This window comes from Silurus aristotelis, assembly GCF_946808225.1.
Source record: "Silurus aristotelis genome assembly, chromosome: 3".
NCBI classification, from domain to species: Eukaryota; Metazoa; Chordata; class Actinopteri; order Siluriformes; family Siluridae; genus Silurus; species Silurus aristotelis.
Genome location: NC_139576.1, coordinates 6,620,882 through 6,634,750, shown reverse-complemented (window position 1 = coordinate 6,634,750; position 13,869 = coordinate 6,620,882). Strand labels below are relative to the sequence as shown.

General features: G+C 38.4%; 1 protein-coding gene and 1 long non-coding RNA gene across 30 annotated transcripts in view; both read left to right on the top strand.

The window, feature by feature from the left end:
* The window catches only part of ttn.2 (titin, tandem duplicate 2), a 179,061-nt gene that overhangs the window by 9,847 nt on the left and 155,345 nt on the right, over positions 1 to 13,869 (top strand). For 27 of the 29 annotated variants that reach the window (XM_083536167.1, XM_083536174.1, XM_083536173.1 and 24 more), the window contains 22 exons: positions 398 to 643; positions 973 to 1,038; positions 2,179 to 2,437; positions 2,541 to 2,586; positions 2,677 to 2,883; positions 2,967 to 3,109; positions 3,796 to 3,956; positions 4,029 to 4,259; positions 4,613 to 4,851; positions 5,488 to 5,729; positions 6,064 to 6,228; positions 6,305 to 6,473; positions 6,592 to 8,288; positions 8,384 to 8,665; positions 9,496 to 9,762; positions 9,880 to 10,152; positions 11,023 to 11,286; positions 11,399 to 11,659; positions 11,929 to 12,189; positions 12,286 to 12,549; positions 12,645 to 12,905; positions 12,992 to 13,252. In XM_083536167.1, coding sequence (XP_083392293.1) covers positions 398 to 643; positions 973 to 1,038; positions 2,179 to 2,437; positions 2,541 to 2,586; positions 2,677 to 2,883; positions 2,967 to 3,109; positions 3,796 to 3,956; positions 4,029 to 4,259; positions 4,613 to 4,851; positions 5,488 to 5,729; positions 6,064 to 6,228; positions 6,305 to 6,473; positions 6,592 to 8,288; positions 8,384 to 8,665; positions 9,496 to 9,762; positions 9,880 to 10,152; positions 11,023 to 11,286; positions 11,399 to 11,659; positions 11,929 to 12,189; positions 12,286 to 12,549; positions 12,645 to 12,905; positions 12,992 to 13,252 — 6,265 coding nt within the window. The remainder of the gene's footprint in view (positions 1 to 397; positions 644 to 972; positions 1,039 to 2,178; positions 2,438 to 2,540; positions 2,587 to 2,676; positions 2,884 to 2,966; positions 3,110 to 3,795; positions 3,957 to 4,028; positions 4,260 to 4,612; positions 4,852 to 5,487; positions 5,730 to 6,063; positions 6,229 to 6,304; positions 6,474 to 6,591; positions 8,289 to 8,383; positions 8,666 to 9,495; positions 9,763 to 9,879; positions 10,153 to 11,022; positions 11,287 to 11,398; positions 11,660 to 11,928; positions 12,190 to 12,285; positions 12,550 to 12,644; positions 12,906 to 12,991; positions 13,253 to 13,869) is intronic. The other 2 variants (XM_083536168.1, XM_083536178.1) reach the window with 1 other exon arrangement.
* LOC310723397 lies at positions 1,041 to 1,555 on the top strand. The gene is made up of 2 exons (XR_014532672.1): positions 1,041 to 1,167; positions 1,219 to 1,555. It is a non-coding gene; the product is annotated as an uncharacterized lncRNA (long non-coding RNA).

Below are 13,869 nucleotides of genomic sequence, written 5' to 3'. Positions count from 1 at the left end.
TATTTTTTTAAAATATGTCCTATAATAAAACCACAATTTATCCTGCTTGCCTGACATGCAACTTTAAGGAAGTACCTGTTCGAAAACTGTATTAAACCCTAACTCTGACATTGTACAGTCTTATACTAAGCCATATACTGGTTCATTCTAAATAGAAAAAAGTAATCCATCATCCCAAAATAACCTCAAATAGAATGATTCATAAGAATTAACCACATTAATATAATTTGGAGTTCTGTTCCATTTTTCCCCATAATCCATTCCATCCCATAATCCTGAAGACATCACCTGTATTGTTCATGATTCCCTTTTGAAGTGGCTAATCAAAGAAACAGTAACCCATGTTGTTATAAATCATGCCTTTTTTGATTCACGCTGCTTTCCTTGGGTTGGTCAGGTCTCAATCGCTGGTTCTGCGATTGCCACACTGCAGAAAGAGTTGTCTGCTTCTCATTCTACTCAAACGATCATCAAGCCTGTCAAGCCTCCATCTTATAAGACTGTGGAGACAAGAGTGACCACAGAACACACCCCTTCACCATTTAGAGGTGCCACTGAGAAATATGAGTCGCATTTCGACACAGAGTTACAGAGAGAGATCGATGCTTCGTATGCATCATATACAGGGGAATGGGAGACACAGGTTTGTAATTTGGGTTCATGCTTGCCCGCTGTGCTCATGTTTCTCATTAATCTCACAAGTTGATCATCATCATAATTTTGGTCATATATCACTTGTGTGGTCACATCTAAGCTCAAAGTCCCCCCCTAACTGTGGATTCCTCTACCTGCCTCATCTACCTGCCTCTTCTATCTGCCTTTTCTAATTACAGTTCTTCTAGGATATTTGATAACTTTCCTTCCCTTCCCTTCCATTTCCTTTTCTCCATCAGGTTTTCCACTTTCTTTTAAGCTTTTGAACTATTGCTTTACTGCTGACTTAGATGCTAACACAAGTTTTGTTTGTTCCAGGTTCTTGAAACAGCTGCAGTTCCCTCAGCTGCCAAGGAACCAAGTATTCCTCCAACTGTTGTTGCTGTAAGATATTAGTTCATTCTACACTGTCTTGACCATCTTTTGTTTAATGAACCATTGGAGTAGTACGCTTTCAGCATCAATACAATTAAACATATTCTAGCACTTGGATGTGAAATAATCAAATTGGTGGTTGACTGATAATTAAAACAGATAGTAGGCTCATATTTTCATATGATAAAGCAAAAACTGATTCACTATATCAGTGCTTGCAGGCTATTTTACCATTGTGGTTAAATGCTAAACAGATCACAGAAATAAGGCATCAAAACATTAAATAAATGTCATATACAGGCTACGGTTTACCTTTAATTGGGAAAGTGGTAGTTTAGTGGTTGAGGCCCTGGCCTTGGAAATGCCAAGGTGCCACTCTTGGGCTCTTGAGCAAGGCCCTTACTACTAGGTACTGAAATGTATTATAAAAAATAAAAATAAAAAAAATAAATCATTAAAATATGGTAAAGGAAATAAATATGAATAAATTTATTGTTAATAAATATTGAGGGAAATAAAAGACTTATAAATATCCCAGATAAATACTGTAGTACAAAGCACCTGCTGTCACTGATTTGCCTGTAGAGGCCGCCCTCTTACTGTATAATTAGAGCAGACCTTCTCTGCTGCTCCAGCGACCCGGAAAAACCTTCTGTATGGATTTTTGCTTATAGTTACAGCAATTAAATATCAGTGCCAATTAATCGGCAAAGCAGTTCACTGGAACAAAAAAAAAAAAAAAAAGAACATTAAAAATAACTCTGGGAGTCATGTTATGGATGTTCTTAGGGATTGATTTTAATCAAGTCTGTCCTGTACTCACTATTTTTCCAGAATCATCTTAAATAAGACGTAATTAAAACTGGTAGAATTGTACATTATACTTAGGGAATTAGGGAGACACCTTTATTTTATATATTAGTCTCTACATGTGTGTAATAAATGACTCAAAATCAGGATAAAATAATATTTTATAATAAATATTAAATTCCATTATTTAACAGTACTTATTTCATTTCCATTATGTGTTTCCTTCTAGGGAAAAAATATTAAGTATATCTATAACCAGCATCTAGTTATTTGTCAAATAATTGTTTTAATCTTCAGGAAAGCTGGTTAGACAGATAGTCTTTGTTTTCTTTGATTCAGGGCTTGAAGAACCTGACTGTTACTGAAGGAGAGTCTGTTACCCTGGAGTGCCAGATCTCAGGCCACCCCACACCATCAATTATATGGTTTAGAGAGGACTACAGGATTGAAAGCTCCATTGATTTCCAGATCACATATGAGCAAGGATATGCCCGTTTAATGATCCGTGAGGCCTTTGCTGAGGATAGCGGACGTTTTACTTGTACTGCTACAAACGAGGCTGGAACTATCAGCACCTCCTGCTACCTGCTTGTTAAAGGTATCTTTCAATAACTTTTATAATGATTTTAGGATTTTTTTTTTATTAGGATAAAATTTAAATATAGTTCTTTAAGAAATCTTACCACATTTTTACATTTCAGTGTCTGAGGAGATTGAGACTCGAGCAGAGATTACTGTGGTGAAAGAGTAAGAACTAAAATATATGCTCATATCCATCACATGATTAACATAAACAATTCATGAACATTTAACACTGATATTGACCTATTATTTTAGGACTAAAGAAGTGACAACCACTGAAGCCAGAGCTGCTCCTGAGACCGTGGATGCTGTAGCAGCTGCAGCTCCGTTCTTTGTGAGGAAGCCAGTTTCACAGAAACTTGTGGAAGGTGGCAGTGTTGTGTTTTCTTGCCAAATTGGAGGAAGCCCCAAACCTCACATCTACTGGAAGAAAAACGGTGTCCAACTGACATCAGGATACAGGTATTTGCGAGCCACAACTGCTAAGGCAATCAGTTTTCATTGAGTAGAAATGCAAAATGTATAACTATCTTCTTAATCTTCAGATATCGCGTAAGTTACAATAAGGACACAAGAGAATGCAAACTGGAAATCTCCATGACATTTGCTGATGATGCTGGAGAGTATACTATCTCTGCCAAGAACCAGCATGGAGAGGTATCTGCCTCAACAAAACTTCTTGAAGAAGGTCAGTACTGGACAAATTTAATCATGTAAAAACTAAAACATAATCTGTGACTGCTAGAAAGATGATCAATAACTTAGTGGATTTTAACGTTCAAATAGTAGCACATGCCACAATCTTATTACCACAGCACTGCAAATATTTATAAATATATTTATGGAAAATGGGCAAGCATAAGAATTTGAGCGAGTTTGACCAGGGCCAAATTGTGACGTCTAGATGACTGGGTTAGAACATCTCCAAACCTGCAGCTCTTGTGGGATGTTCCTGGTCTGGAGTGGTCAGTCTATCAAAAGTGGTCCAAGAAAGAACCACTGGTGAACCGGCGACAGGGGTGGCCAAGGGCCACTAATGCACGTGGGTAGCGAAGGCTGGTCCGTGTGGACCGATCCAACAGACGAGCTCCTGTAGCTCAAACTGCTGAAGAAGTTAATGCTGTAAATGTTCAATGGGCCAGAACTGTTAGCAGCAAATGGGGGACCAACACAATATTAGACAGGTGGTCATAATGTTATGCCTGATCAGTGTATGCAAACCATGTACCCTACTGTCTGAGCCACGCTTCTATATAGCTTTCTGACCAATCATATTTGAGCATTTTCATGTGCTTTGGTATAAATTGTTAATAATTACATGTTAATACCGAAGCCTCAGAAACCCTTCAAAATAGATGATATTTCATTTTACAGAGGAATATGAAGCTTATATGAAAACACAGGATGTGACATACATAACAGAAGTGACCACTACAGTTCAGGAGCCAAAGGTGGCCGACTTGCCCCCTGCAGAATATGAAATGCAGAGAAGGATGGCTCAGCAAGCACAAATGATGACATTCACCTCAGAAAAGGTAAAGATTTAAACATATTAAGAATTATTCATACACGCACCAACAAAACTAATGAGTCTGTTTTATTGTCAGGAATTCCACATTTCTGTTATTGAGCAGAGGATCATTCATGAGCTTGAGATCAGAATCCTAAAGATTACATATCGTGAGCTGGTGATTGAGGATGGAGAAGAAATGCTGTTGAGTGCAGCTGATCATGAGGCGGTAGGATCCTCGTTCAGCACACCTGTCAAAAGCTACAGAATCATGGAGGGAATGGGTGTGACATTCCACTGCAAAATGGAAGGAAATCCCTTGCCAAAGGTAAGATAAGATTAGATAAAATTGTATTAATCCCCATAGAAATTCTTTTTTCTTTTTTAAGATTACAAGAGAAATGAAATATAAATGAGAAATAAATGAGAAATAAATAAATATTTTATATATATAAAAAGAATTCAAAAGCACAAAAGGTGCTAGGGAAATTAAAACATGTTGCACATAGTATGATATTGATTACTCCTTTATTATTAATACTGATTAATAATAATAAAAAATAATTATATTGAATCAAAACAAGACATTTTAGTTTGTTTAAATTGTTTGGCAGGTGTAATGTCAAATTTTTATTCATTTTGTCCGTTCTAAACAATGACATTCACAATCCCCTCTAATAGATTGCATGGTACAAAGATGGCAAGCGCATCAAGCATGGAGGCCGCTATCAGATGGAGGTACTTCTGGATGGTCGAGCCACTCTGCGTCTTCCTGTGGTGCTCCCAGAAGACGAAGGAGTCTACACAGCATTAGCAAGTAACATGAAGGGGAACGCCGTCAGCTCCGGAAAACTCTACGTGGAGTCCACAGCTGCTGCTCAGCCCTTCTATCCTCAGACAGAAGCAATGCGGAGAGTACAGTAAGTTATTTTTTCTTGTATCCTGAGAACTGATGGCAAGTTATACCAAATGACATGTCACAGGTTTTTACTGTATTAATGTGCTGAAATAAAATCAGTTTCAGTTGATAAAAAAGAACCAATATGGCAGAAGCTTTACATAGTCTAATCCAAATAGTGAACAGATTAATGTTGTTTAGAAAATTGTTTAAACATTGGTATGGTCAGGGTTTCCATAGGGAGATGTTAATTCACTAATCTGTGGAAGGAGTCTTCAGTTTCAGCATATGCAGAAGAATTAAAATATAGAAACATGCTCATAGGAAAACATACTGTTTTCCAAACATCCTTTCCCGTGAAGTGGTAGCTTAGTGGTTAAGATGTTGGACTTCTGATTAGAAGGTTGTGAGTTTAAATCCCACCACCACTAAGTTGCGACTTCTAAACCCTTAAACAAGGCCCTTAATCCTCAATTACTCAGATGTATGCACGAGATAATTGTAGGTCCTCTCAGGATAAGTGCACCTGCCAAATGTCGGTAATATTAATGTACTATCTTTCAACTCAATTCAAATCTACTTCATGTATGGCCACACTATATATAAATATAATAAAGTATATAAGCATTAATCAGCTTTTTTTTTACTTATATTGCAGGTCCGAATCCCCTATGTCTGCACGCTCCATAAGTCTCTCCCCTGGACGTTCCCCTGCACGCTCTGTTAGCCGTTCTCCTGCTCGCAGACTGGATGAGACAGATGAGACCCAGTTGGAAAGGCTTTACAAACCTGTGTTTGCCATGAAACCATCGTCCTTCAGGTGTGCAGAAGGACAGACTGCAAGATTTGATTTGAAAGTTGTTGGAAGGCCCATGCCTGACACTTTCTGGTTCCATAACGGTAAGTAAAATGAAACCTGAGGTCTATTTTATATATATTGCATGAGTTTTACTTGAAAACTGAGACTAACATTCAGGTTATATAGTAGCACATGAAGACGTACTTAAAAAAAGATATTTGGCATTTTAATTTCATCTTTATATCATCTGGTTTTGTAACTAGCAGTTTATTTTTAACCAACAGTGTGTGTGCGTTACCTGATATACATAAACACTGTCAGCCCTGAAACCCTCTTAATTTAGTTTAATAAGTTACAAATGTTAATTTATATAAAAAAAAACAGTTGACAGAGGCAATAATGTAGACTTTTCATTTCTCAATGTCTTTAATAAAGGGCAACAAGTGGTGAATGACTACACCCACAAGATTGTGGTGAAAGAGGATGGAACACAGTCAATGATTGTGGTGCCTGCTATGCCTCATGACTCTGGAGAATGGACAGTTGTTGCTCAGAATAGAGCTGGGAAAACTACAGTTTCCATGACTCTAACTGTAGAAGGTAATTCCCTACCCTTTTAACTATATAGTTTACCGCTAAATCATTACACAAACTGATATCTATCTGTATTTTATAGCTAAGGAAAACTTGATTAGACCACAGTTCATCGAAAAGCTGAAGAACGTCAGTGTCAAGGAAGGAACCTTGGTTGAGTTAGCGGTCAAAGCCATTGGAAATCCACTTCCCGACATTGTCTGGCTGAAAAACAGTGACATTGTCTCACCTCATAAGTACCCAAACATTAAGTGAGTATTCTGAATTAAAATGTTATGACCCAAAATCATTTGGTATACTTTTTTATTATATTTTTATTTGTACAATTTTTAAATAATGCTTACAAATTAAAATGCTATAATTTTTCAGGATTGAAGGAACCAAAGGGGAAGCACATTTCAAGATCCCCCAAACTACTGGTTCGGATAGTGCATGGTACACTGCTACTGCAATTAATAAAGCTGGACGTGATACCACACGCTGCCGCGTCAACGTGGAGGTGGAGTTCACTGAACCTCTACCAGAAAGAAAACTTATTATTCCTAAGGGAACTTACAAAGCTAAGGAAATCTCTGCACCAGAATTGGAGCCGCTGCATCTCCGCTATGGACAGGAACAGTGGGAGGAGGGTGACCTTTATGACAAGGAGAAACAACAGAAGCCTCACTTCAAAAAGAAACTGACCTCAGTAAGACTGAAGCATTTTGGTGCTGTACACTTTGAATGCAGACTCACCCCTATTGGTGATCCCACAATGGTTGTTGAGTGGCTGCACGATGGCAAGCCCCTGGAAGCTGCTAACAGACTACGCATGATAAATGAATTTGGTTATTGCAGTCTGGACTATGAGGTTGCATATTCCAGAGACAGTGGTGTCATCACATGCAGAGCTACCAACAAATTTGGTGTTGACCAAACCTCAGCCACTCTGATTGTAAAAGATGAGAAGAGCCTTGTGGAGGAAAGTCAGTTGCCTGAGGGTCGGAGGGGGCCAAGAATAGATGAAATTGAACGCATTGCTCATGAGGGCGCTCCTGCTGGAGTTACTGGAGATGAAATCACTGAAAAAACTAAGCCTGAGATTGTCTTGCTTCCAGAGCCTATTAGAGTCCTGGAAGGAGAAACTGCAAAATTCCGTTGCAGAGTAACTGGATACCCAAGCCCAAAAGTCAACTGGTACCTGAATGGACAGCTTATTCGCAAGAGCAAAAGATTTAGACTTCTATATGATGGCATTCACTACCTTGAGATTGTGGACTGCAAATCTTACGATTCTGGAGATGTCAAAGTATTGGCGGAGAACCCAGAGGGTACTGCAGAAAACACAGTGAAGCTAGAGATCAAACAGAAGGAGGACTTCCGATCAATCCTGCGGCGTGCTCCTGAGATTAAGGTTCCAGAAGGCCCTGGCCCTGAGCATGGCAGAGTATCTTTTGATGTTGTTAAAGTGGATAAACCTGCTGAGACCTCACAATCTAAAGAGGTGGTCAAGCTGAGGAGGGCTGAGAGAGTTGTTCATGAGAGGTCTACAGAAGAGACAGAGGAATTAAGAAGCAAATTCAAACGCAGAACTGAGGAAGGCTACTATGAGGCCATTTCCTCAGTGGAGTTTAAATCTCGCAAGAAGGACGAGTCCTATGAAGACATGTTGAGAAAGAGAAAGGAGGAACTTCTGCACTGGACTAAGCAGATCACTGAAGCTGAGAAAAAGAAGATTGAAGAGGAAGGCAAGCTTACTATTCCTACAATCAAGCCTGAGAAATTTGCTCTTTCCCCCAGCATGGAGGCACCAAAGATTTTAGAACGCATTCGTAGCCAGACTGTCACCTTGGGTGATGAAGTACGCTTCCGTTGCAGAGTTGTAGGTAAACCAGAGCCTGAATGTCAGTGGTTCAAGAATGGAATTTTGTTGGAAAAATCTGAGCGGATTTATTGGTACTGGCCTGAAGACCATGTCTGTGAGCTGGTTGTTAGAGATGTCTCAGCCGAAGACTCGGCTAGCATTATGGTAAAAGCTATTAATATTGCAGGAGAGACATCAAGCCATGCCTTCCTACTGGTGCAAGGTATGTATCATGATTATTTCTGCAATAAAATTACTATATTGAAAATATATTTGCGAAATGAATTAAAATCATCTTTTAATTTTTTTTTATTTTAGCCAAGCAAATTGTAACCTTCACCCAGCAAATAGAGGATTTATATGCCAAAGAAAAGGACAACATGGTGACCTTTGAATGCGAAACAAACGAGCCATTTATTAAGGTTAAATGGTTGAAGAACAATGTTGAGATTTTCTCTGGAGATAAATACAGGATGCACTCTGACAGAAAAGTGCATTTTCTGTCTGTCCTGGTTATCAGCATGACTGATGATGCTGAATACTCTTGTGCTCTTGTTGAGGATGACCACATCAGAACATCAGCCAGACTTCATGTTGAAGGTTTGTATAATGACTACATTATTTAAAAAGGGTCTAATGACTCATACAAATGGAACACATTGTGTGTTGTATACAGTGGTGGACAGTAACAAAGTGAATGTAATTCATTACTGTACTTAAGTAGTTTTCTTGCGTATTTGTAATTTAAATATAAGTATTTCCAATTTGGGGGACTTTCACTTTACTACATTTCAAAGTCAAACATGGTACTTTTTGGAACCACTACATCTTGGAAATCAGTCATTTTTTATTTATTTATTAATAAGTGGAACAAAAACTGGTCAATCACACAACAAGTCACCAATCAGTGTAGAGCGCAAGCTGTTTTGAACTTGTTTGGATTTCTGCTTGGTGTATCTACGTATCACCAACATACAGTTTAGCGTCAGTTCAACAGCAAGCAAACAGCAGGAAGAAACTCCTGACTCGAACTCGCCACAACACCCGTGACATTATTTGCGTGATTTTTTTTCTAAGTAGTTAAAAAGAAAGTTTTCGGGTTCATGATAACGTGAATAGATATCAATCAGTGTTTGACTCATTAATATCATTCTATTAATAGATTGTGGTGCTGAGAGAAACAGTAGTCGTTACATATAAACTGAGTTGATTAAGCAAAGAGTCTTGTGACAAAAATGATAATAGGAACATTTCAGCAATAATAAATCATAGTACTTTGGATACTTAAGTACATTTAAAGGCAAATACTTTTGTATATTTAAAAATTTAAAGGAAGCACTTTTTACCTGAGTAATATTTTACATGGTTTGTGTACTTCATCCACCACTGGTGTTGAACATCAAAAACTTAACTATGGTGTAATTTTGTAGGTGCACTACTTGAAATTGTGAAGAATTTGGAAAGTGTTGAAGTGCCAGAGTCATATGCGGGGGAGTTTGAGTGTGAAGTGTCCCGTGAGGACGCTGAAGGCACCTGGTACTTCGAGAACAAAGAGATTACGCCAGGCTTGAAGTATGTAATGTCCTCTCGCCGAGGAAGACACAGCCTGTGTGTCAAGGATGTGAAGAAAGAAGACCAAGGCAAATACACTTTCAAAGTGCGGGATTTAACAACAAGTGCAACCCTGAAGATGAAATGTAAGTTAATGTACATGATCTACCATATATTTTGATCTGTACATATTTTGTATGCATGATATCTTGAGATATACCATGCGATGGTCTTATCCTACCCCATATCTCTTCTTCCTACAGTGCGACCAGTTACAATGATGCAAGGTCTTTCTGACATAACCGTCTGCGAAGGTGATATTGCTCAGCTGGAAGTGCGATTCTCTCAGGAGAATGTGGAGGGCACTTGGTCAAAGAATGGTCAACCGATCTCTGCCACTGATAGAATTCACATTGTTATCGACAAACTGGTACACAAGCTCCTTATTGAAAACGCCACCAAAGAGGACGCTGGAATGTACGCCTTCAACGTCCCCGCTTATTTCATTTCCACTTCAGGAAAACTAACTGTTCAAAGTAAGGTTCTGCTTGTACACCAGTTCTCAATTTGAGTTTTATTTACCACATGGGGTGTTTTTTTTGTTTCCTTTGGAAATCCTAAGAGGCCATGCATTATAGTATATTTTTCTTTCTTGTTTCCACATGATCAGTACTGAATTTTTCTGTGTATTCGCTATAAGAGCATCTTCTAGCATTATCACAGCATTATTAGTTTTTTCTTTGATCAGGGACTCACTCAAACTAAAATAGCTCTGTGTCGGTCTGTCCAACACGTGAGAAGGGGGTTGTCTGGTTTGCTATACACCAGAAACATTCACAAGGCCCAAGACTTTCTCGCAATATATTTGTCATAAGAAAAAGGGTTTTAACATTGAGATCATTAGAAAGCCAGGTCATGATAACGAGAAAACGTTTGTCATGTTGAGATTATGAGAAAACAACTATTGTTATGTCTAGTCCACAAGAAAACAACTTTGTTTATGGTGAGAAAATGATGTTGTGAGACAAAAAAAGAAAAACATTTTTCATGACCTTTTAGGACTTCCAAACATTCCTTCGCTCTTTCCACTGATGAAAAATAAAACGAAAGAAACAAAGAGTGGTGGAGAACATGTCAAATGAGAAATTTCCAGATACTTAAACTCAACTTTAAAATTAATTTCTCTAGAAAAGTCCTCGCTCACCGAAGCATTGATTTGACAATTCCCAGAGTTATTAACTGTATAACAGATTAGCCCATAGAGAAGTACTAAAGGATGCATGAAATAGAAATGATGAAAACATACATTTGAGTTAAAGCTTTTTTTTTATTTTGACTTCTTGCAAAATGTTTTCTAAAATGTTTTCATTGCTTAATATTTAATCATTTCTTTTGATCAATTTTAGCAATCGGCATTGTAACACCTCTGAAGGATGTTAGCACAATTGAAGGCACGAAGGCTGTGCTAGAAGCCAAAATCTCAGCTGCCGATGTGAGCTCAGTGAAATGGTATCATAATGACGAACTTTTGACTGCTAGCGAAAGAGTCCAAATTGTGGCCAAGGGCTCCAAACAGCGACTGGTACTGAACAGGGCATATGCTTCTGATGAAGGACAATATAAACTGGTTGTTGGCAGAGTTGATTCATCATGCAAGCTCACTGTTGAGAGTAAGTTTTTTTTTTTATTACCTTATACACAGCAATACTTTACAATTTCCAGTGACGATTGCAATGTACCAGTATGCGGCTACTTTAATAGATTTAACTCTGCTTCTTTCAGAGGTCAGCATTGTAAAGCACATGCAGGACCGTGTGTGCACCGAGACCCAAAATGTCACTTTTGAGGTTGAGCTGTCTCATACTGGCATTGATGCTTTCTGGACTTTTAAGGGTCAATCTCTGAAGGCTGGTCCCAGGTACAAAATTGATTCCAAGGGCACAAAGTACAGTCTCATTGTTCTCAACGCCATGAAAGATGAAGAGGGCCAGTATGTGTTTGCAGCTGGTGAAAAGACTTCAAGTGCCACACTTACAGTGTCAGGTGAGACATTGTTACACTTCAATTGACTAGGACCAACATCTATTTACTTCCAGACTCAGGCATTTTTATAGAGTAGGAAAGATGGTAGCATAAAAAAAACAGTTGATAATGAGATACAAATTGAAATCGGATGCTTCATATGTTTAAATAATTTATTGTATCGTTGGATATGCATCGAGATGCGAATCACATCTGCCCCATTTATGGAGATACACATACCTAGTATAAAGGTTCAGTCAATAACATTATGCTTTATTCTGTCCCACTAGGTGGTGCTATAAACAAACCACTACAGGATGTAACTGTGGCAGAGTCCCAGACAGCTGTGCTTGAGTGTGAAGTTGCCAGCGCATCTGCTGAAGGAAAGTGGATTAAGGATGGACACCATGTTGATTTCAGTGATAATGTCATAAGTGAAGAGATTGGTGTTGTACGACGGTTAGTCATTGCCATCTCAAGACCGCAAGATATTGGAGAGTACACATACCAGGTGGCAAACTCGAAGACCTCAGCTAACCTAAAAGTTGAAGGTATATATTTATTTTATTTTATTTATTAATTTGACAAACTTGCAGTATTTCAAATTATATCAATCATTAAAAATACATTCTTATGTTTTTTAACAGCTGTGAAGGTCAAGAAGACGCTAAAGAATCAAACAGTCATTGAGACTCAAGAGGCCGTGTTCAGTATTGAACTCACTCATTTGGACATGAAAGGGTCCCAGTGGATCAAGAACGGAGTTGAAATTCTTCCGAGCGATAAATATGAAATCACAGTGGACGGCTTGGTTCACACCCTGAAAATAAAGAAATGTAACACCCAGGATGAATCTGTTTATGGATTCAAACTTGGAAAACTCACTGCTAATGCAAGACTTAATGTTGAGAGTAAGTCCTAAAGTTGACTTTACTTTACATTGTGTTTTTCTGTGGATAGGAACCGGCCTTTTTTTAAACTCATTGTTTAATTATATTTTTTTCAGCAATTAAAATTGTGAAAAAGCCAAAAGATGTGACTGCGCTGCTAAATTCTACTGCTTCCTTTGAGTTAAGTGTATCCCATGATAATGTCCCAGTCAAATGGATGTTCAAGAACCATGAGCTACAGCCAAGTGCAAATATCCAGATCCTTTCAGAGCGCAAAGCTCACAAGCTGGTTATTTCCAATGTTGAGGAAAGCATGGATGGAGAATACACGGCTGTCGTGGGACACGTGCAGTGCAGTGCATATTTACATGTTGAGTGTAAGTATATTGTAAATGTTTCAAATTGCATTTTAACGCATCTAAGTGCACGGCTAATTTGTTGCATGTTTTTTTTTTTTTTTCAGCTTTGAGGGTCACAAAACCCATGAAGAATATTGAGATTCCAGAGACTCAAATGGCCACTTTTGAATGTGAAGTTTCACACTTTAACGTCCCGTCCACCTGGCTGAAAAATGGAGTTGAGATCGAAATGAGCGAGAAGTTCAGAATAGTGGTGCAGGGCAAACTGCATCAACTGAAGATCATGAATACCAGCAGAGATGATAGTGCGGAATACACATTTGTTTGTGGAAATGACAAAGTCTCAGCCACTCTGACTGTCAGCCGTAAGTTTTTCAAACATTTCTTTCCTTTCTACTACAGTATACCCAGGATAATTTGCGGTTGTGAACTTGCAGCTCGGAAAATTTGAGGGTTCTCATTTGGAACCTGACTAACAGCAAGTTGCGGATTATCTTAAAATTCGCGAGAATCCAAAGCGGGACCGAATGTTCAGGAATGTTAGGAACAACATTTTAAACTATGTTTTCACTAACAAATTTCATAAAAATTTGTTAAACCACATTATTGTATTATTCATTTTAAGTGATAAATAAAGCATTTATGTCCATTACTTCACATTTTCTGTTTAGTCTGCATAAAAAAAGGAACCAAATTACTGGCGTAATGTCGAAATGAAATTCACCAAGGTACCATAGGGGCTGCGGTGGTGCGTCCAAAATCCACGGATTTTCCGAACTTTTAGAATGTAACTCCCACGAGTTCTGGGGGACCACTGTATATTGAAATACAACTAAATATGAATTCATGATGTGGCACAGGGCTGTAAAGGTTTTCAGTTTGAGCCTGAACTCAGGTTACTGATGTTTTGCAAGTTCCCCCGTTAACGTGAATTTGCAGGTTGTCATGTCTTGTCCCAAATCTTTAAGGACTAAGAAGATGG